This window comes from Talpa europaea (genome assembly GCF_964194135.1).
Source record: "Talpa europaea genome assembly, chromosome: 14".
In the NCBI taxonomy this organism is placed as follows: domain Eukaryota; kingdom Metazoa; phylum Chordata; class Mammalia; order Eulipotyphla; family Talpidae; genus Talpa; species Talpa europaea.
The window spans coordinates 40,574,573-40,595,778 of NC_140082.1; the positions used below are offsets into that span (position 1 = coordinate 40,574,573).

General features: G+C 40.6%; 1 protein-coding gene across 2 annotated transcripts in view; it reads left to right on the forward strand.

Moving 5' to 3' along the window:
* SVIL (supervillin) overlaps window positions 1-21,206 on the forward strand; it is a gene marked incomplete at its 3' end in the record, with an annotated part of 87,299 nt that overhangs the window by 52,146 nt on the left and 13,947 nt on the right. For both annotated transcript variants that reach the window (XM_084253562.1, XM_084253563.1), the window contains 12 exons: window positions 2,195-2,342; window positions 5,704-5,793; window positions 5,889-5,975; window positions 7,297-7,474; window positions 8,560-8,732; window positions 10,456-10,611; window positions 11,652-11,788; window positions 12,340-12,487; window positions 12,586-12,731; window positions 13,432-13,607; window positions 16,522-16,666; window positions 16,958-17,234. In XM_084253562.1, coding sequence (XP_084109688.1) covers window positions 2,195-2,342; window positions 5,704-5,793; window positions 5,889-5,975; window positions 7,297-7,474; window positions 8,560-8,732; window positions 10,456-10,611; window positions 11,652-11,788; window positions 12,340-12,487; window positions 12,586-12,731; window positions 13,432-13,607; window positions 16,522-16,666; window positions 16,958-17,234 — 1,861 coding nt within the window. The remainder of the gene's footprint in view (window positions 1-2,194; window positions 2,343-5,703; window positions 5,794-5,888; window positions 5,976-7,296; window positions 7,475-8,559; window positions 8,733-10,455; window positions 10,612-11,651; window positions 11,789-12,339; window positions 12,488-12,585; window positions 12,732-13,431; window positions 13,608-16,521; window positions 16,667-16,957; window positions 17,235-21,206) is intronic.

Genomic DNA, 21,206 nt, shown 5'->3' on the forward strand with positions numbered 1-21,206 from the left:
TCTCGTCAGAAAAAGTTTTTTTTTATGTATTTTTAAAATTAGGTTCTGTTTTGTTTTGTTTTTTTTTTTTAATTGAAGTACCATTGTTTTACATTCTTATTAGTATTTTGGCAGGATAGCATTTACCCCCCTTATGTGTGGTCACTGTAGCTCTCCCACCACCAAAGCACCCACAGTCCTCTGTGCTCTACACCCCTCCTGTTGTCACCCCTCCCTCCCCAACATCTCAGATCTGTGGTCAGCTGTCAAGAGTTGGTTTTAATGTTTGTCTTTTACCCTTTGTTTGGTTTCTCTATACTTCACATGTAAGTGACACCATCCAGTATTTATCTTTCTCCTCCCGGCTTATTTTGCTTAACATAATCCTTTACAACCAAGTTTTGATTTTTACTTAACATTGACTGTACAAGTACTCTGGTACTACCACATGTTTACAACCCAAAATATGTTTGTTTTTTTTTTACTTTAGTGTATGTGAAGAGAGACTTAAAATGTGCATTAAAAAATTTATTAATGATGTATCATTTTTTACAGGAAAAGATTTTTACCCCAATTTAGAATACCAAGGATCTCAAAATTAGTTCTGGCTATGATTGTTTTTACAAAAAATCCTGTAAAATTAATATTTATAAAATAGATGGTGGAGAAGTCCATATGCATGGCTTAAGCTAAATTTTACAAGCACATAGGGTTTTATGCTGCTCCTATATTACCCTCCATTCCAGGGCCTTAAGAAGATGAACTGTGACAATCTCTACTCTCTTCCTTCATATGGTAGTTATTCCCTGTTGTTGAATTTAGGGAAGCTCATGCCATAGTAGGATAGACAACAGTGGAGGAAGAAAATCCCCAAATTCTCCTCTCCCCCCACAGGAATATTTCTGCTTGGGACTTTTCCATTTTGTCAGTAAAGGTCTTAAGATCCCTTTGATTTTATGTTAACTTTTCAGGGAAAAACTCATTAAGGGGAGGAAGAGCTGGGGAAACTTCCAGAAGTGTTTAGGGAGGCCTCATCTATAGTTTGAAGCAAATATCCTATCAGTAGCATTCTCAGCTCTAAGACACTGTGGCCAAAGCAAAACCCCCCTTTTGTGGGAATTATTCACGGGGGGCTGGGCCAAGGGAAGTGCCTTCTGTTCAGGAGAGGATACTTTCTCTTCTTCAATACCAGCTCCCACAGCACCTGCCCCTCCCTGCCATTCTTACTTGTCTCACTCATCTTTGCCCCCACAAAGAGAACTTTTGTAGCGAAAAGGAGGGATGGTATGGAGAGGAGGGAAAACAAATTCTTTATTACCTTGTTTATCATCCAGCTTTCTTCTTGTGGAGCCTCAGCTGGTGCACAGGGCCTTGGGCCCTGTTCTGCCTTCTCTTGCTCCTCATCCTTCCCCTGAGCCTCCGCCAGGCATGTCCTCAGTGCCTCCTTTCCTCAATCCCTCAAGTCCCCCTACAGTGTCTTCCCTTCAGGTCTAGTGAGTGTCAGCAATTGGTTTTAGGTACATATGTTTTAAGATAGTCATATATACACACATATCTACCTATGTGTGTATATATGTATATGTTTATGTTTATGTAGTCTATAACATGATTCATCCTCAATGTTACATAGATTATGACTTAGAAGTTGCTTCCAGGGGCTAACCTAGTTGCTTAATTGCCCATATAACACATTTGCTTTAGGAAGAAACATGCTGAGTTCTAGAAAACCTTTTGATAGCACATGTTATTCCTAATTCACTCCCTCAACTTTATAGTTGACCATGTGCCTCATGAACTTCAGTGGATGAAATTTCTTAGAATAACAGTTAGTTCTCTGTGAGCATATATGGATAAACTTCCTAGTCAGCTCATTTTAACTAGATAAGTAAGGACAGAGCAATTTTAAGACCTTTTAAAGTTCATGCTGTAAAGACAGGCCATATTCTTTGTTTACATTTACAAAGTGTCATTTTGGTGTCTCAGTTTTCCAAACAAATAAGGGAAGAAAAACCAAAGTCTTAGTTTCAAGTTTCATTTTTACTGATGGTGATCTCTGACACAAGCTGGAAATAAGGAATCCAAACCATTTCAGACAGAAAAGTTGTGGACTATGTAATACTCCTCTGCCTGCTTTTCAATTCATAAAATTCTATAGGTTGAAATTCACACCTTTATCATTTTTCTCTCTTCTCCTTTGTGCATTTTATATACACAGCGGGTGACAGAAAGCAGAGAAAGCCAAATGACTATTGAGGAGAGGAAGCACCTCATTACCGTGAGAGAAGAAGCCTGGAAAACAAAGGGCAAAGGGGCAGCCAATGACTCCACTCAGTTTACAGTGGCTGGCAGAATGGTGAAGAAAGGTGCGTGTGTAGGTGTGTGGGGGTGTGGGGCTGCCACAAAGTCACCCATGGAGGGGGTGTGGCATGTGACAACTTGATTTAAACAATCAGGCCTGAGACCTTTTTCAGTTTTACTGAAGTTGTATAAACATTTTTAGGGTTGATTTTGTGACATGTTCTTACTGAAAACCTTTTCTTCAAAACATAATGTTATCTTAAATGTAAGGAGCATAATTCAATTAGTGACATTTCAAAATTTAGCCATTTGAAAATTCAGCCCAGGTTTCCAAAGCAATTGTGAATCTGCTAGCAAATCTTAGTCGTTTCCCATAATCGCTTTTGTGTTATTTCCATTTTCTTACCATCTGGCAATCAGGTAAGCCAAATAAGTCTCAATGAGGGAGTTTATCTGTTCTCTCTTTTAGGGTAATTCCTAGATCTCTTTCCAGTAAACCAGAGTTGTCTGGTTTACAGATCCTAATTTCCAGATATATTTTAATGGACTTCTGAGAGATGTATCCAATTCCTCTGTGGGATTTCCCTGCAGATGGTCATTTCTTTGCGGCTAAGCTCTTGAAACTAATTGAAACCTGCCTCCAAAGATTTGCAAAATAGGCTGACATAACACATGGTCAGGAAAATCATCAGAGAACTTTCAGACTCCCTATCCTGTAGTAAATGGTTTATGTTTGGGTCCTTTGCCACCTAGCTGCATGTATCTTCATCTCTGTTATTTAAAACCAGATTTCCTAATTTAGCAATAAAAGTTTTTACGTTCACGTACAGTTAACTCACATTGTCATCAGATCCTAAGTTTGTTAACTTTTTCTCAAAACCTGTCAGGAGCCTTGTTCATGAATAATGGAACTCATAGTAGGCTCTTGCTAAACATTTGTAGGAGGAAGAAAACCCCTGAATTATGGTTAACTCAAATCTTGTAGAGAAATTCTTTCTAACAAATGTATTCTTAACTAATCTTGGAATTTTCAAATGATGGCAGAAGATAGTTTGTCTCCCAGAATGATGTAGTGCTTGACTATTCATCAAATCGAAGAACTATATGATCATGTTTAAACTATTTTAACATGAGCTTCATCCCTGTGTTAACAAAAATAGGCCCTCAGATCCATATTGGTTAAGAACTCAAGCTGAAAACTTTAACCAGAAATCAATTTCTGGTTAGCCTGAATTTTTATTTTAATGACATTTTGCTTTCTTTTTTTTCCCTCCATCTTAAACTCTAATGTACTTGTAAGTGGACCCTTGCTACCAAATCCCATTGCTCTTGTCCATAGCAGTGTCAGAGGTTTGCTCTTGTTGATGTTTGGAGAACTATGTCAGAGCAGCTCCCACCCCTCAGTGGGTGAGTTTGCGTTCACATTTCCCTAAATAAATTAGGAATATTTAACATGTGCTATATCATTTGCTCAGGAAATCATATTCTTGTACTTTTAATTTAATGAAAAACTATACTGTATTTTTCTAGTATTTATTACCACCTACTGGGTTATATGTTTCATGTGACTCATAAACAGTTTTTGATTTGTAGCATTTTGACATCCAGTTTACACTTGCTGCAGAATAAAATACCCTCCACTACAGCCTTGGAGTCTTCTCATCTCATCAGGTTGCCCTGGTCTGCTCACAGCAGGCGTTAGTGTATTTCAGCAAGTTGCCAGGAGGCAAACTGTGCCCTCATTTTCATTCCCTTACCTCATGCTGTTCTCCCCTACCCTCATTGGGACTTTTGCCCTTTTGATAATCCTAGATTCTATGTAAAAATGAGTATTCTAGGGTTACCCTGGAAGAAAAATACGACTTTGAATAAGAGAAATGTCCCAAAGTTAGTAGATGACTGGCTATTACATATAGAAGTCATTGAAAATAGGTGTGGGGAGTGTTTTGGTTTAACTTTGTGTAATTTAAAATATAGCCCCATCCATTATGAAAAAAATGCTGTCTTTAGCTGGACAATCCATGGCCCACCTCCAAGAGCTGTCTCTCATGCTGCTGCTCGAATGGGCAGCAGGGGGCGCCCTGACTATGCGGAGGCCAGGATCCTGGTTGCCTACAGAGTCAGGTTTGTTTACTAGCTTCAGAGTAAATGATCCCTGTGCTGGTGGTGTCTTCCAAAGTTTCTTAAGCATCCTTTTGAGAGGTAATGATTTACTTCACCAACCTGTGATACCAAATGTTATTCTCTTTAATCTTTCAAGAAAGTTTAGTTTCTTACTGCTATAAGCCTTTTGCAGATTTTGTAATTGAAACAATTTTTTAATATTTTATTGACCTCATCAAGCACAGATATGTACATATTGAGAAGTACTTCTAGAATTTCACTTAAAATTTAGGTTTTAAAGCACATTTTACTTTTTTTCCTTACAATCTTTATCTATAATACATACCACTTTCAATTCAAGGGAAAGGAACAGAACCTTTTTGTCATTCATTTTTCTTTGTATGTGATAAGGATTTCTACAATATCCACATGTTTTTTGAGGGTTGCTTACCATGGCAGTGTCACTTAAGGTTTCATATTTATTACAAACAAAAAGAGCATTAGCACCTCATTTTGTTCTTGTAAATGCACGAATTAATTCCCTTTCCAGTCCCTTTTTCTTTGGGAAAAAATATCCATCTCTTTCTTCATTAAGGCTTTTTGATCCAACCAGCTAACTTCTTTATGCTGAAATTGCTTTCTTTCCCTTTTGTATGTCCCTCACTACTGTACCTTTATAGTTTTCCCACTCTGCTTCTTGTTAAATATATGTCAAACTGTACCTTCAGTTCCCAGCAATATATGAGATGAGTGAGCCAACCCTCCAGTAATCACAGATCTTTCTGTGGCTTTTTTCTAAAAGGCTTGCACTCCCTGTGTTATTATTGCTCAATAGAACTCCACTCAGAGGGAAGTTCCCAAAGGTCAGACGATCCTTGCCTCATCCTCAGCCTGGAGGAAGACTCCAGTGCTGGGACCACCTGCCAGCAAGTGTGGTCTAATACGTTCTCTATGTCCTCTGTGGGAGATGGTGCAACTATGCTTTCTTTTCCAGCACCACTCCAAAGGGCCTTCAAACACACAATTCCATTTGTTCAAGTGTATTCTGATTGCTTATGCTAGCTTTCATTCCACTTATATGTCATTGATGCATTTTCCCATGTGGCTTCATTGTTCATTTTTGGTGAGTGTTTGTCCATTAGAAATAATAAAATCCCCTCTACAGTTGTCCTACATGGTCATGGTACCTGCCAAATGCATATATTTGTGTACACATATATGTGTGTGTAAATTCCATAAACTGTAAAATCTACATTAGGAGATCCATCAGTGATTCAAGAAGTAATCCTGAAATGCTAACTAGCTCCTTTGTTTGTTCTATAGGTTTGGCATCCCCTACGGCCATAACCCCTGTGTCATCCCCTCTTTGCAGCAAAACGAGAGGCACCACGCCAGTTTCTAAACCCACGGAAGGTATGTCACCCAGGGACCCAGTATGCCAGAGGATCCATAACCAGAAGGACCCTCAGTGTCAGTCAGTCCCTCATTGATGGTTTCTCTTTTCCTAGATATTGAAGCAAGACCAGACATGCAGTTAGAGTCAGACTTGAAGTTGGACAGACTGGAAACCTTCCTAAAAAGGCTGAATAATAAAGGTATTTCCCAGAAGCTAGGGGAAGCTTTGGTTTCCATCCTGGTAACATATTTATTGTGATCCATGTAAGTAGCTGAGGAAACCTTAAAATTACCTGCTTCTCTCTCAAAATCTGAATCCCAGTTGTGATTACTCAATTATTTTTTCTCCTCAACTCGATTGTCTTCTTTCTTTTTGACTTCAATTCATACTATATAAGGGTTATCTTTATTGTCATCTCTATAAAAATAAAGTTGTTGGTCATGTCTGGTTAGATTGCCAAACTGTCATTCACTTGACAACATACTAATGTGGGTACCCCCCATTAATATTTGTCTTTGTATCTAAACAATTAGATGCCATCCAGTCACGATGGTTCACTCAGTCATTTTTTTTAACCCTGAAAGCAGATTATTATACAAAATTAACATTATCTTGGATCTGATGAACTTCAAATCATTTTTTTGTCAGTTTCCAATAAAGTAGCAGCTAATATTTGATCTTATAATCACAAGTGACTTTTAAAAGAAAATTCCGGTAAACAGACATTGGAATAAATACTCCAATAAAAAGTCAATGAGATGTATAAGAGAATAATATGCAGAAGTAGCCTCATCAATTAATAAGGATGTTCAGTACTTAAAGCGTCAAATAATAAGTATCTGAAGTTCCAACTATTAGACTATTGACATAACCCTCAAATAGTTTGAAAGTAATACAAGTAAACCCGTTAGACCATAAATATAAAAGTAAACTGGCAAGAAAAGGAATAGAAAAAGTTTAAAGTGATTGCACATGTGTAATATGTGGGCAATCTAGCTCAAAGGTCAGAAAACTAATCCAGCTCTGTCCTTGCTTTCATAAGTAAAGTTTTATTGGAACACAGTCATGCCCATTTGTTAGTGTTTTATCAGTTAATATTTTTCACCACAACAGTAGAGTTGAGTAGTTGCAACACACAGGCCAGATACCTCCAATGCAAAAGCTAAAATATTTACTACATGGCTCTTTGCATAAAAATTTTGCAAATCCCTGATCTTGAATGAGACTGAGGCTAGCTCTGCTTCCAGAAGAAAGAGGAACAGGTCAGAAATGCTCAGTGGGCTGTGTGCAGCCAGCAGAGGCTCCCTCTCCCCCACCATGTCGTGACACAAGCATTTTTCAGCTGGTAAATCCTTTCACGAGATGACAAGTCTAGGAAGTATACACAGAATCCTGGAGGTCACTGTTATGTTTACTCCTGGGACTTACAGGGAAAAATAATTTTTAAAATATTAAAATCTATAGTTGGAGTAATCTTTTTATACAGATCTAATGCTATTTATTTGCTTATTTGTTGATAGTTGGTGGGATGCAAGAAACCATACTCACTGTTACTGGTAAATCTGTAAAAGAGGTGATGAAGTTGGACGATGATGAAACCTTTGCCAAATTTTACCGCAGCGTGGATTATACTATGCCACGGAGTCCAGTGGACCTAGATGAGGACTTTGATGTCATTTTCGATCCTTATGCACCCAAGTAAGTTACTCTGTTTCCATCTTTCACCTTCTGAAAAGGGATTCCGTCATAGACCTCCACACAGTACTTTCCTGAGGCTCTTCTCTCGCTGTATAGTCATCATAAATTTTTCCTTAAACTGCACCTAATACATTTTTTTGCATATTTCAATTTATTTGTTTTTTTTTCAATTTGCTACCTTAAAAAAAAAGGAAAACCTTGACATTTTCTACCTTTAACATTTTGGTATTTGCACTGGTGGTTATGAACCATTTTTGGTCTTCTCCCCACTCAGATGGCATAGCTTCAATCAGGTATGTAATTGAAACATACCTTTGTATGTTTACACACACAGAGGACAATAGTATTACACAGAGAGGACTATGTGGCAGGGAGATATGCAGTTAGCAGTTAAGAGCAGCACCTGGAATCTGTTTGGAGTCATGACTGGGTCTGTCCTCCTGGCCATGTCTGGTGTCTACTCCAGAGACTTGGGTGAGTGTGTGGCTGTCATAGTTGGTTTTCTGGGCCTATTTTGTTTCATTATATTCAACAAAATAGTGTTTTTATTCAGAGGGGACAGTGGGTTGAGAGGAGGCTAGTTACAGCAGAGTTGTGAAAAACTACCATGTAAAAAGAAAGTTTAGTCTGGAGGGAAGAGGATTAAAGTGAAAAGCTATGACTATAGATTCTCAAAGGTTTATTAGTAGCCAAAGAAGCAGATGTGTGTTATTGTAGAGCAAGAAGCAAGGCATGTGTGGGTGCGATGAAGACAGGGGACAATGTCCTACCTTCAGAGCTATCCAGTGGTAGAACAAATTGCCTCATTAGGTACCAGAAGCTCCCGTAGGCAGAGCTCACAGTGTGGTTTGAGTGGGATTCTGGAATTGATGCGACACTCTAACTAAATGAGCTTGACTCTCCCTTCCAGCTCTAAGATTCTGTGATCCCATGTCAGTGGTGTGGTGGGAGGAAGGAAGACTTCTAAGATTTATAATGAAATCAGGAAATAAAATTGCAGAGCACATGGCTTCCTGTGAGAGGCCTGCGAATAAGTCAGGTGTGATGGTGCTGCAGGGTGAGACACGCTGTGCTTGGCCCCTCAGGTTGACATCTTCCGTGGCTGAGCACAAGCGTGCTGTTAGGCCCAAGCGCCGGGTTCAGGCTTCCAAGAACCCCCTGAAATTGCTGGCAGCACGAGAAGATCTCCTTCAGGAATACACTGAGCAGAGATTAAATGTTGCCTTCATGGAATCAAAGCGGATGAAAGTAGAAAAGAGTGAGTATTTGGAGCCACTATCTATGTTTGGAAACTCGCCATTATGTAGATAATTTTAATTATCTCTCTTTTCTGCCTTGCAAAGGCCAGTCAAAAGTAGTGCTCAAAAGACACTCATTAACTAAAAATGAGTCAGTTTGCACACATACATGTGTATCTACAGAAAACTAGCTGGAATTTAAAGGCTTTTCACAGAAATACTTAGAGCATGGCGCATCTCTTGGCTTGGTTAATTAAAATTATCCTTTTTACTGAGATTTTCTTTAAAATCTTAGTTTCTGGATGTTTCTGGCTTTGTAATTCAAGCCATATCTACTTATATAAGGCCCACCACAGTAATTCTCCACTTCATTGTCTGCAAGTGTCAATCACTTGATCTATCAAGGGAAACTATCCCAAATCACTGCTGCTCCTAATCCTAGATTCTTAATATTATTAATTAATGCATAAGTGAGTGTTTTTCAAATTGTGTTTGAAAGAACTCCCAGGCTCCTCTGAGTTGCATGTGGTTGGGCAGAGTAATGAGAGTTGGGGTGTGGCATTGAGTAGGGAGTGAGCAGGTGGCATTCAGGTCCCTGCCCCACCTCCAGATTAAGCTGCTCTGCTTTTGTAGGTCCAAGAATGTGGGATTCATTGTTCTAAAAGATTGGTTTTCTTGGTGGAGAAAATGGCATGCCTGATCATGCTATTTTTAATATACTTGCTATAATTTCTTTTTAAATTTAAGCATTTTTTAATGAGGATGTTAATTAAAGTGGGTTTTCACCTTTGTATTAGTTTTCTAGTGTTTTATAATAAATTACCAAAAACTTAGCAGTTTAAAACCACTCTTTATTCTCAGTTTCTTTGTCCAGGCACAGCTTGGTAGATCCTCTGCCTATCATACTCACATACCTAAAGTTTCTCATAGGAATATAATATATAAATGAAATGGTTGAGTCTTTTCTTTGTAACCAATTCACTAAGAAAGTGTACTTCAAAGTCACTATGCTGTATGAATTGTCAGGGAGTGTTGTATTTCTTCAATGTTAGATCCTAATCCCTGCAAAAATAATTTTCTGAATTCTTTTTAACATGTACATTTTTGAAACAATGAATTGGATAACTAAAGCTTTGTTGGCATCAATTTCAGATGCTTTTTTTCCCTACCTCCACTTTTCAGTAACTCTGGGGACAGCTTTGTGATGACACAGGCATTTAAGGTTGCTGCTCCACCCTGAAAATCCAGCATCCTATTATAGTCCTGAATCTGAAAGCAAAGGATCTCAAGAAATCATCTATTTCATCTTTGTCTTCAGGAAAATATTACAACTAAATCATTTCTTCCAGAGTATAAAGACTTTCGGCAAAAGGCATCGAATAGTCTTCTCTGGGGAAAGGCATTTTAAATATCTAAGCATTGTTAGGTATATAGCAGTTCTCAGTGGAATTGCAACAGATGAATTTAGCTTCTGATTTTGTAGTGAAGTAGCTCTTGTCTCTGCAGGATAAAATGTGACACATGTCAACAAACAGTTTGTATTTCTAATACTGTGTTTAATTTTTAATACAGTGTTAAGCATTGAACTGCATAGCTAGTCAAACTTGAGTTATGTTCTCACCCTCAGAATTAACCTAAAGAAAAAGGTAGCCAATAATGAAGAATTTCTGGTTGTAAACATTGTCATCTCACCTGAACATCTTGTCCCACCCCGTGTTGTGTTTCCTTATTCAACCTGCCCAGTGTCTGCCAACTCCAACTTCTCGGAGGTTACTCTGGCAGGTTTAGCCAGTAAAGAAAACTTCAGCAATGTCAGCCTGCGGAGCGTCAACCTGACAGAACAGAATTCCAACAATAGTGCTGTGCCCTACAAGAAACTGATGCTGTTGCAAATTAAAGGTATTTAAGAGCAGTAGAAAAGAATCACACCTTGACCAGGGGCTTTAGTCTGTAAGATCAGGAGTCCTGACTACCCTTTACTTACACTAAAGGTTTTTGAGAGCTTTCTGTGTGTCAGGTGCTCCTACCTCCTTTCACATAAGCTTCGCAAAATCCCGTGAAGTAGAAAATATGCCCCTTAAGGCTTAGAGGGGTTAGGATTGTGTCTGAGGTCACAGCAACTGTTGAGTGGTGAGCTGGAAGTGAGCCTAGGTCTCTTCCCCTTCCCTGGGACCCCACCATACCACCATCATGCACTCCCAGGTGCCCCTCAAGTCCTCTTAGTGGTTCTCTCCACTCAGTTCTCCTCACTGAGGTAAGCAAGACTCAGTGCTGGCCAGCAGAAGAGATGCACATTCTTAGAGATGGAATCAAGGGAAAGGAGAGACAAATGAATCCCCTCCAACACTTTACTATCTGTAGCAAGGGATGCAGCTTTAGGCTGTGAGGAGAAACTTAACTGCCTGCAAGTGGCAAATGCTTTGTTGTTTTTTTTTTTTTTCTCATCCATCATCATCCATTAGATTCCCTCCACTTGTGCTCCCATCCCTACCCACTTTCTCTTTGTTAATCTTACTTCTTTTGTCAAAGTCCACAAGTTTATTCTTGTTTTGTTTTGTCCATTCATCTGCTTTCTTTCCTTTTATTGCACAGATAGGAGAAATTATCTGACATTGTCTTTCTCCTTCCAACTTATTTCACTTTACATAATTGCTTCCATTTCACTGCCAATGCAATACTTCACTTTTTTTTAGAGTTGAAAAGTATTCTATTGTGCATATATAACACATCTTCTTTACCTGATCACCTATCATTGTAAATCCCCATCTACACCACTCCAGGTCTTGGGAACTAATATAAGTAGACCAGGCTTTATAGGCTTGGAAGTGTGTGTAGCAGGGGTGCTCGGTTGGTGGGCGGTGGGGGTGTTGCTTCCTGCTCCTTCCTGTGGCTGAGAGTTCTCCTTCCCAGGAAGACATGACTCTTTGCCTTGTATTTAGGAAGAAGACATGTGCAGACAAGACTGGTTGAACCTCGAGCTTCTTCACTCAACAGTGGGGACTGCTTCCTGCTGCTGTCTCCCCACTATTGCTTCCTGTGGGTAGGAGAGTTTGCAAATGTCATAGAAAAGGCAAAGGTTGGTATCTGAAAATAGTTTAGTTTAGCATCTTCTTTATATGCTAATAGATGTTATTACAAAGTTTCTCAAATACTCAATGTTTCTTTCAAGAGAGAAGGAATGTGTAGTATTTATTTTCGTTGGGTGTTGAGGTGGGACATTGTAAAAGGATTATGACCTATATCTCCAGTTTTTAAGTCCTGAGTTTAGTTTTTCTCCTGTATAAACGCACTTCAAAGTTGTTCACCCTAGGTACCTATGAAATTCTGGTGCAGGCCTGTTGAATGAGAATCTCACAGGAAACAGCTCAGAGAATGGGTATTTTCTGAAAGCTTCACAAGTGATCTGCTCAATTTGAAGATAAACTGTTGCTCTAAAGAACCGATATGTCTTTACCCTTAGATTATATTTTCTTGACTTCACTGAAAATAACCAACAACCAGTGCCCTTCAGTCCCAGGGGTCACAAGATTTTCCTTTTAGTCATGCCATTTCTTGTCTTCGACTTTAACATGTGCCACCCAGCCAGGGGCTTGTCTACCCAGGTAATTGTGTTCCTCCCTTTTTTAGGCCTCAGAACTTGCAACCTTAATTCAGACAAAGAGGGAACTTGGTTGTAGAGCTACTTATATCCAAACTATAGAAGAAGGAATTAATACACACACTCATGCAGCCAAAGACTTCTGGAAGCTTCTTGGCGGCCAAACCAATTACCAATGTAAGGCTTTACTACATTTCAGAGAATGAAAAGCCACTTCTAAACAAGCCACTTTTCAGTGTAAAATAGAATACTCTCTTATTATTCTTATCCCAAAGCTGCTGGAGACCCAAAAGAGGATGAACTGTATGAAACAGCCATAATAGAAACAAACTGCATTTACCGTCTGATGGATGACAAACTTGTTCCCGATGATGACTACTGGGGGAAAATCCCAAAGTGCTCCTTACTGCAATCAAAAGAGGTACAGTGAATGGGCCCTACACAAGGAAGCACTTTGCTCAGGGCTGCCCCATAAATGGATAGTAACCGCCCAGTAATATGAACCAGTGTTAGTACCCATCTCAGAACATTGATATTTTTTCAAAGGATATTTACTAGTGATATCAAACTTTATTGTCATCTTAAATATTAATATAGAATTCAGGGCCTCCCCGGTGGCGCAGCAGTTGAGCGCTGGGTTGTGAAGCTGCCCGCAGCCTCTGCAATGCAGGTTTGATCCCTGGCCACCGGCAAGGGGCCCACATGGCACGCAGACCTCTCCTGCCGCCCGCTGCTCCCCTCAGCAGTGTACTTCGGTCCTTCTGCCTGTTCTGCTCCCCGCTCTGGCTCTGGTGAATTCTCTCACCCTCCCGTGCTTCTGACTGTACCCAGTGCTTATATAAATAAATAATTAAATCCAAAAAAAAAAAATCTAGCTTTCAAAAAAAATATTAATATAGGATCCAGAATATTGTTCAAAAGAGGTTCAATGAGTCTTTGAAAGCTTTTTCTGTTTCAGGTAAAATGATATATGTATTTTTCTTTTCATATGTGTTTTTCCCTTTTTTGTATTTTTATGAGATGATCGATGTTAATTAAACTTATGGTAATCATTTCACAATATGTGTAAGTCAAGTTATTATCCTTGCAGTTAACCAGTTCTTTTTTTGCCATTTTCCCAGGTACTGGTGTTTGATTTTGGTAGTGAAGTTTATGTGTGGCATGGAAAAGAAGTAACACTGGCACAACGGAAAGTAGCATTTCAGCTGGCAAAGCACTTATGGAATGGAACCTTTGACTACGAGAATTGTGACATCAACCCACTGGATCCTGGTGAATGCAACCCGCTTATTCCCAGGTACTCAGGTGGAGGACACTGTGGAGTATGCACATTATCTCAGATCTAACCAAGGTTGTCGGCTCTGGTTCTTCCTAGGCTCTTGCCCCCATAAACCATTGTGAGCAGCACCATCAATATTCACGAAAAGAACATTTCTTTAGCTTTTACCTAACACAGAAGCAGAGTGTCTTCTGGAAGATGTTTGCGTTATATTTAATTTCCTGAAGTGAACAAATTGTTTCCCACCTGCGCCATTCCAGGTGCTGTCGTAGCAAGTGAGAACATGTAATTGTTTAAACAAATTACATGCTGATCTAAAAAGCTTCCCAAGGTCTGGAGTTTGCTATTCATATAAAGGTGCAGAAGGAATGCATTTCCTTCAAATGCCTCACCTTCCCAGCACAGCACTAGAGTGGCGGGATTTATCATTTATTTGGCAGTAGACAACCTCTATCACATTTAGAGGATGTAGGGGTGGAGGTGGGAGGAAGTATATGGTATTGAAACCATGATTGTAATTCTAATATTTCCTGTAGTGTCCTTTTTTTTTTTAAAGTAATTTAGGCAATCCAGTATATGTACAAACATTAAACATATGAGAAAAATAATCCTTACGAGCAAAGAATTACTATTGTGGGAAAATTTGAGGGGGGTAAAGTACTTTTAAATTAGGTATGCCCTATCACATATTGGAAATAGCTGTGCCACCAAACAGCATAGAATTCCATTTTAATGTTTTCCATTAAATTAGTTTACAGATTTCAACTTTCTATCTAGCTTTCAAATCAAGTTAATGTTTAATATTATTTCAGAAAGTTAAAGTTTATGTTACTATAGGTGAAAAGGCTTTGAATCCTTTTTATTTTTACTTTTATTTTACATTTTAAATGGACAGGTTTATTAGGAAAAGGAGAAAAGAAAAGGGAGGTACTGGCATAGTCACAGGTGGGCAGGAGAGTTGCTTAAATCCCTTTTAAACAAAGGCATATCATAAAATCAGTACTCTAGTATTTTACAGACAAAAGATAAGGCTACAAGATTATTTTATAGTAAGGGAAAAAACAGTATAGTTTAAAAAAAAAAGTAAAAGCATGGTATACTACAGTAGTAAAGCATAAATCTGTATGAAGGGCAGTTTAATTTAGAAGTGACATAATCACAGATCGAAAAGTAGGTGAGTGAGCACCCAGCTCACTGATTGTCAACTTTTCTGAGATCAGAATGTTCTGAGGATGTTTAAAAAATGCATGTGCAGGCGCACACCCAGAGAGTCAGAGAGATGGTTGCAACTCCTGGGTGGAGGACGGACTTATGTGTCTGTATGCCTTGAATGCTCCCAAGAATGTGAAGGGGCAGCCAAGAATTAGCTCTCAGCCTGCTTAACAAAGGAGGGCACCCCAGAGTGCTGGTGGAAGAGGTGGAGAGAAACTATTATACTGTGCTTTATCCTTCAGCCTTCTTTCAAACAGGCAGCTTCCTTGATGTGCATTAGCTGTGCTGTCAGAAAGTATAGTCTTTTTTTTTTTTTTTTTAAATAGAGGCATGTTTTTTATTTATTTATTTGTTCGTTTGTTTATACATGCACTGGGTACAGTCAGAAGCGCGGGAGGGTGAGAGAATTCACCAGAGCCAGAGCAGGGAGCAGAGCAGGCAGAAGGACCGAAGTACACTGCTGAGGGGAGCAGCGGGCGGCAGGAGAGGTCTGCGCGCCATGCGGGACCCTCCTCCGGTGGCCGGGGAGCAGCCGGGGATCGAACCGGCGCGGCAGAGGCCGCGGGCAGCTTCGCAACCCAGCGCTCAACCGCTGCGCCACCGGGGAAGCCCAGAAAGTATAGTCTTAACTAAAGAGGAAGTGGTGAAACAGACCAACTAAGCAACACTCATTGGTTTGATTGTATATAGGCTTCCCACCTGGTCCCAATTCACAGTCAAGGATTCATGTGGAAGAATGAGTATACCCACATTTTATCCTCAGGACTGAATCCTTTTTGCCATGGATTGCCTTAACCCAACTTTTTTTCTAAGTTATTTGTGTTACAGGCACAATCTCCAATTCTGAGATCCTAACACAGATCCTAACACAGTACCAGACCCCTGGTGGGGCTCAGCCAGTTCCTTTCTTGTGTCATGTGCTCTCTCTGCCTGCTGTCATGTCTAGTGACCTGAAAATAAATTAACAAAACTTCATGATAGGGGCCTCCCCGGTGGCGCAGCGGTTGAGTGCTGTGTTGCGAAGCTGCTCGCAGCCTCTGCGGCGCTGGTTCGATCCCCGCTGCTCCCCGGCCACCGCAGGAGGGTCCCACATGGTGCGCAGACCTCTCCTGCCACCCGCTGCTCCCCTCAGCAGTGTGCTTCGGTCCTTCTGCCTGCTCTGCTCCCCACTCTGGCTCTGGTGAATTCTCTCACCCTCCCGCGCTTCTGACTGTACCCAGTGCCTGTATAAACAAAACAAACAAATAAATAAATAAATAAATAAAATATGCCTCTATAAAAAAAAGAAAAAAGAAAAAAAAAAACTTCATGATAGGTGAAAGTTTTTTTATTTTAGTAATAGAGGAAGACTCTCCATCTACTGGAGAGCTTCTTGTAACGTGACTTAGAGTGATAGAGAGCTGAGGCTAAGCTCCATCTTGCCCCCGATCCTAAGTATCAGAATTTGCTGGAATGTAAGAAAAGCTAATGCTTCATGTCACATTCAGGCACATCAACTTCATGCACACAAAGTCTTGTAAGGCTTAGGGTTAAATAATAAAATACCAGTTATTTGGTTAAATGAAAACAATCCTTTCATATTATATACTACTAACATATTCTGAGGTTTGTTTTTTTTTTTTTCCCCAATAACTACATGTGTTTCAGATTCCTTTATTTTTATCATGACTTAATCTTGGTTCTTTTTTTGTCTACTCCTCTCACCCATCCACCTCCACAGAAAAGGACAGGGGCGACCTGATTGGGCAATATTTGGGAGACTTACAGAGCACAATGAGACTATTTTGTTCAAAGAGAAATTTCTTGATTGGACCGAATTAAAGAGACCTAATGAGAAGAATGTCAGCGAATTTGCCCAGCAGAAGGTATTCCACTTAATTAAGCCTAAGTCTCAGGACTTGTTTGGGGCCCAGCAAAGGTGACCTTGAAGCTAAAAGTCTTCCCAGGATTTACTAGTAGAATAGTAAACAAGTTTCCAATTGTATGCTAATTCAATGAGGTGGAAATAGCCCAGTTTGTGCTTCTAGAGGCATTGGCCCTGAGGAGGGGGGAGCTATACCTGTACCTGTCCCATTAATAGTAAAATGACATTAAGTATGATGAGAAATGGCTACAGAAGCAGAGGCAACTGAACTAACATTTGTATGTTCTTTTAGGAAGATCCTAGGGCTGAGGTCAAGCCTTATGATGTGACACGGATGGTGCCGGTGCCTCAGACGATGGCCGGCACTGTGCTCGATGGGGTGAACGTGGGCCGTGGCTACGGCCTGGTGGAAGGGGATGACCGGAGGCAGTTTGAGATTGCCAGTGTCTCTGTGGACGTCTGGCATATCCTCGAATTCGACTACAGCAGGCTCCCCAAACAGAGCATCGGGCAGTTCCACGAGGGCGATGCCTATGTGGTCAAGTGGAAGTTCATGGTGAGCACTGCAGGTTAGTGACCGTTATGTTCTCTTCAAGCTGAGACAGGCCCAGCCTGTGGGTGCTGGGTGTTGCCCTCAGCTGCATAGACACAGAGTGTCGTCTAGTCATTTGCTTTGAGAACCACGTAGTAAATCTTATGGATGAATTCCTAACAGACAACCTAGCATTGCTAATTTCTGTGATGTTTCCTGATAAAAATTAAACTTGCATGTTAATGTTTCCCTCCTGCCATCTCTCCCTCTCACATCCTGTCCACTGAGGTTTTCTAGGAAAAGTGGTGATTTGCCTTCAAATGCTATTTACCATGTGGCTATATGCTGCTTAAGGTCATTAAATGAAGCATACCAGTTTGATTTAGGACTAAAACCAAATTGTGTAGTAATGTTATAGTAAATACATGCAATGGAAGATTTATTAAAAATAGAGGAAGCTATTTCCTCGGAGAGTGAGAGCATGAACAGTGCTTTGTGGGTCTGGTAGAATAAATGCATAGTCAGACTCTTTATGGTTTCTGTCAGTGAAATGTAAGTATAGCAAAATATAAGTATAGCAAAACCCTCCAGTGTATGCTTTGCTCTGAGGCATTGCAGGAGAAGAATGAGTGAACTTGGGAGAGATAAACTTTTCCTTGCCAAGGACCGTTATCCAAGTTATCCATAGCATCCCTCATCCCGCACCCATTTAGGAGAGAGTTTATTGTCACTGATATGATTTCTAGATTCAACTAACAGCTCCTACAGTTAGTTGAAGAAGAGTCTCTTCCCTTTGCAGCCCCTCAGCATTCAAGTGTGGTCTGCCCCTGGGATCACGGGGAACAGTTTGCTGATTAACTACCTGCACACTTACAACCATTTGATTTCTGTCCTAATTTATCAAAAATAAGCTAATAATCAACTGACAGCATTTACTGAGCATCCACTCTGTGTGTAAGCCTTTTCTGCATTTAATCATATGGTACAATTGAGAATACTGTAGGGTAGGTGACTGCTTGGTGCTGTTCAAGAAACTCAATTCCCTGAGGTTGGATCTGGAGTAATGGGGTAAGCCCAGCAGGCCAAGATTGGGTGGCCAGTGGATGCGTGTCCCAGGTGGGGCAAGAAGGCTTCACAGTGAGGTGGTGTGTCCAGAGCTGCCCCTGTGGGCTGCGGGCCTAGAGACCTACTCCTGCCTTGTGAGGCCCAGCACGGGGGCTCTGTGACCCACTCCCACTGACTCCTTCAACACAGGTCCATGTGATGTGTTCTGTCTTGTCTTTAAAGCTAATTTCTCAGATGAGGAACTGGACACAAAGATTAAGTGACCCACCTGAAGTCACACAACTAATAAGAGTGCAGAGCTGGACACTAAAATACAAGCCCGCCCCTACTCAAAATCCAGTTGTGGTGCTAAACACCCTGTAGGCAGGGAGTCTGAATGGGTCAGGTCACAGGAGGGGATCCCCAAGTTACCTGCAAGGAGGGACCCACAAGCCCAGCTAACAGATCCATGGAGGTCAGGGTTGACTAGCAATAAGGCCAAGTGGAGGTTGGGCAACTGAACGCACCAAACCTCCAGGACTTCTCAAATAACCATGAACAATGATGGGCTCTTTCAGGGCCTGCAGAGAGCTGTTGGCTCTAGCCCCACCTTGCAGAGTTGTGGGGTGTGTGGCAAGGACCTCAGGAGGAGCTAAATTCCTGTGTTTCTCATCTTAATTCCTTATGAATGATGGGAACAACCCCTTTCTCTTTTATTAAGAGGTTGTGTCTCATGGAAGAAAGGTCACAGGTCCTGGGGCTATATAGCCTGTAATTGAATCTTCCTTCCTTCAGGCCCTACAACATACCAGATGTGTAAGTAGGGAATAGTTGCTTGTCTTGTCTGAGACTTGCTTCCTCTACAGAAAATAGAGGTTCTCATACCCAGCTCACAGACTAGTCTAATCTGGTGAGCATAGTGGTTAGCATAGTGCTGGCAGTTGTTCACACGGCAGGTGCAGGAAACAGTTGTCACTGACATTCTACACAGCAACAGCTTAATTACTGTATTTAACTTGACAGTGAGATGATGTAGATCTACACAAAATAATAGTACTTCCCGAAGAGTCTTTATTGTATTATAGGTTTAAGCTCCTTTAATCTGATGCAGGTCAGGTAAACTGAAATAATTATCTTTGCTGCTGATTGAGAAAGACAATAATTTGGAATTTAGTTGAAGGGGAATCTACTAACCCTTGCAGTTGTGGAAGTAAGAACTCTAGGAAACAACCTTTCAAGGCATCTGTAATTCCCATTCTTATTACAGAACTTGTTTTACATAACAGAGAAGCATCCACAGCATGAAATTTAGTCATTTCCTTATCTTAGTTGGCAGTTATTAAAAAGAAGTAAATGGGGCCTCCCTGATGGTGCAAGGGGTTAAGATGCAACCTATGAAGCTGTCTGCAGCCCCTGTAGCAAGAGTTCGATCCCCAGCCCGGGAGCAACCCACATGGCACAGCAGACCTCTCCTGTCTCACCTGCTGCTCCCCTCAGCAGTGTATTTCAGTCAGTCTGCCTGTTTTGTTCCCCACTCTGTTTCTGGTGAATCCTCTCACCCCCTGAACCTCTGCCCTGCACCCCAGTTCTTGTATGCAAAATTAATAAATCCTTAAAAAAAAATGAATGAATAGTAAGTAAAGGAAACTATGCTTTAGCATGAATTTTTAAAAGCCTTCATAGACTATTGTTTTTGGATACCCCTAAGAAATTATTTGACCCAGGCAAATACTTTCCGTATTTCTTCCCAATAAACACAATGTGCATCTCGGAGCCAGATTCAGCAGCATCTTTTTGAGCAGAGTTACAACTTTGAGAAAGTCCAGCTGCAGAGAATTAAATTAGAGCAGGGAACCTTCAGGTCCCAGACCTTCCTTCTGGGAGCAGAAAAGCACAGCTTGATGGCATCTGCAGCCCCTCCACAGCCATCGCAGAAGCCCTGGCCTCTGGTTGACTGCTAGTCCCGCTTTCTATCAGTCACACCCCACAAGGGCTGCACCTGCTAGCTGGCTGCACTTCAGAGCTCGGGACCCTCTTCTGGGACAGGGTTGCAGAAAGCAGCTGTAGAAACAGGACAACAGAGTTCTCGGTAAACGCAGGTCATCTGGCAGGCACACAGAGAAGCGAGCTCCTTGGGCAGGAAACCTCAGAAGGTAGAAGAGGCCTCGGGGGTCAATGTCCAGCCCCAATGACCATCTCAGGTGCCAAAGTCCCTGGCCCAGGCCCCTGAAAGTCAGGAAACAAGTTGTTCCAGGGACACTGCCCAATGACTCTGGGTCAGATCACACCAGAGAGGGATACAGGTCAAGTTCCTATAAATAGGTAGTGAGCAAATGGGTTTCATCTGCAAGACCACTGGCCTCTGAGCAGTTCATAGTTCAGCTTTTCCTATGCCTAAACACAGCTACTGGTAACAAAGTTACTTTTAGCAATTTTAGTGGTATGATGCCTTAAGACTTTAGACGTCTGTGATTACCTCGATAAAGATTAGTCTAGAAGTCTAAAAGCTTAATCTTTATTTTGCCAAATTAAAAATAAGTAAATGATTAGAAATTAGTTGCATATGAAATTATATTTGGGTATTTTGAAGCAAATTGCAAGAAAAATTAGTGAAGTGTCTATCTTATGAATTGCTTTTAAAGAAATACAACTCTTTTACATATATACACTCAAGTCCATTTCAGTGTTGAAATGTAAACATTGAGTTTTTAAGTGTGAAAATCTATTTACACAATGTATTTCAGTGCTAATAAATTTTAAGATCTGTTTTAATTACTGTAATCTATTTTAAGCATATTTTTACACAATTGACACTACTGATTTTTATTGCTTTGGAGACTGGATTTGCTAACCAAAGCAAACTTTAGTTCCAATCCAAAATACCAGAAATTTCAATTGAGTGATTGTGATTGCTCATTATAGGTATTTATGATCTGTTGATTAAACTTGGTCCTCAATAGTTGGT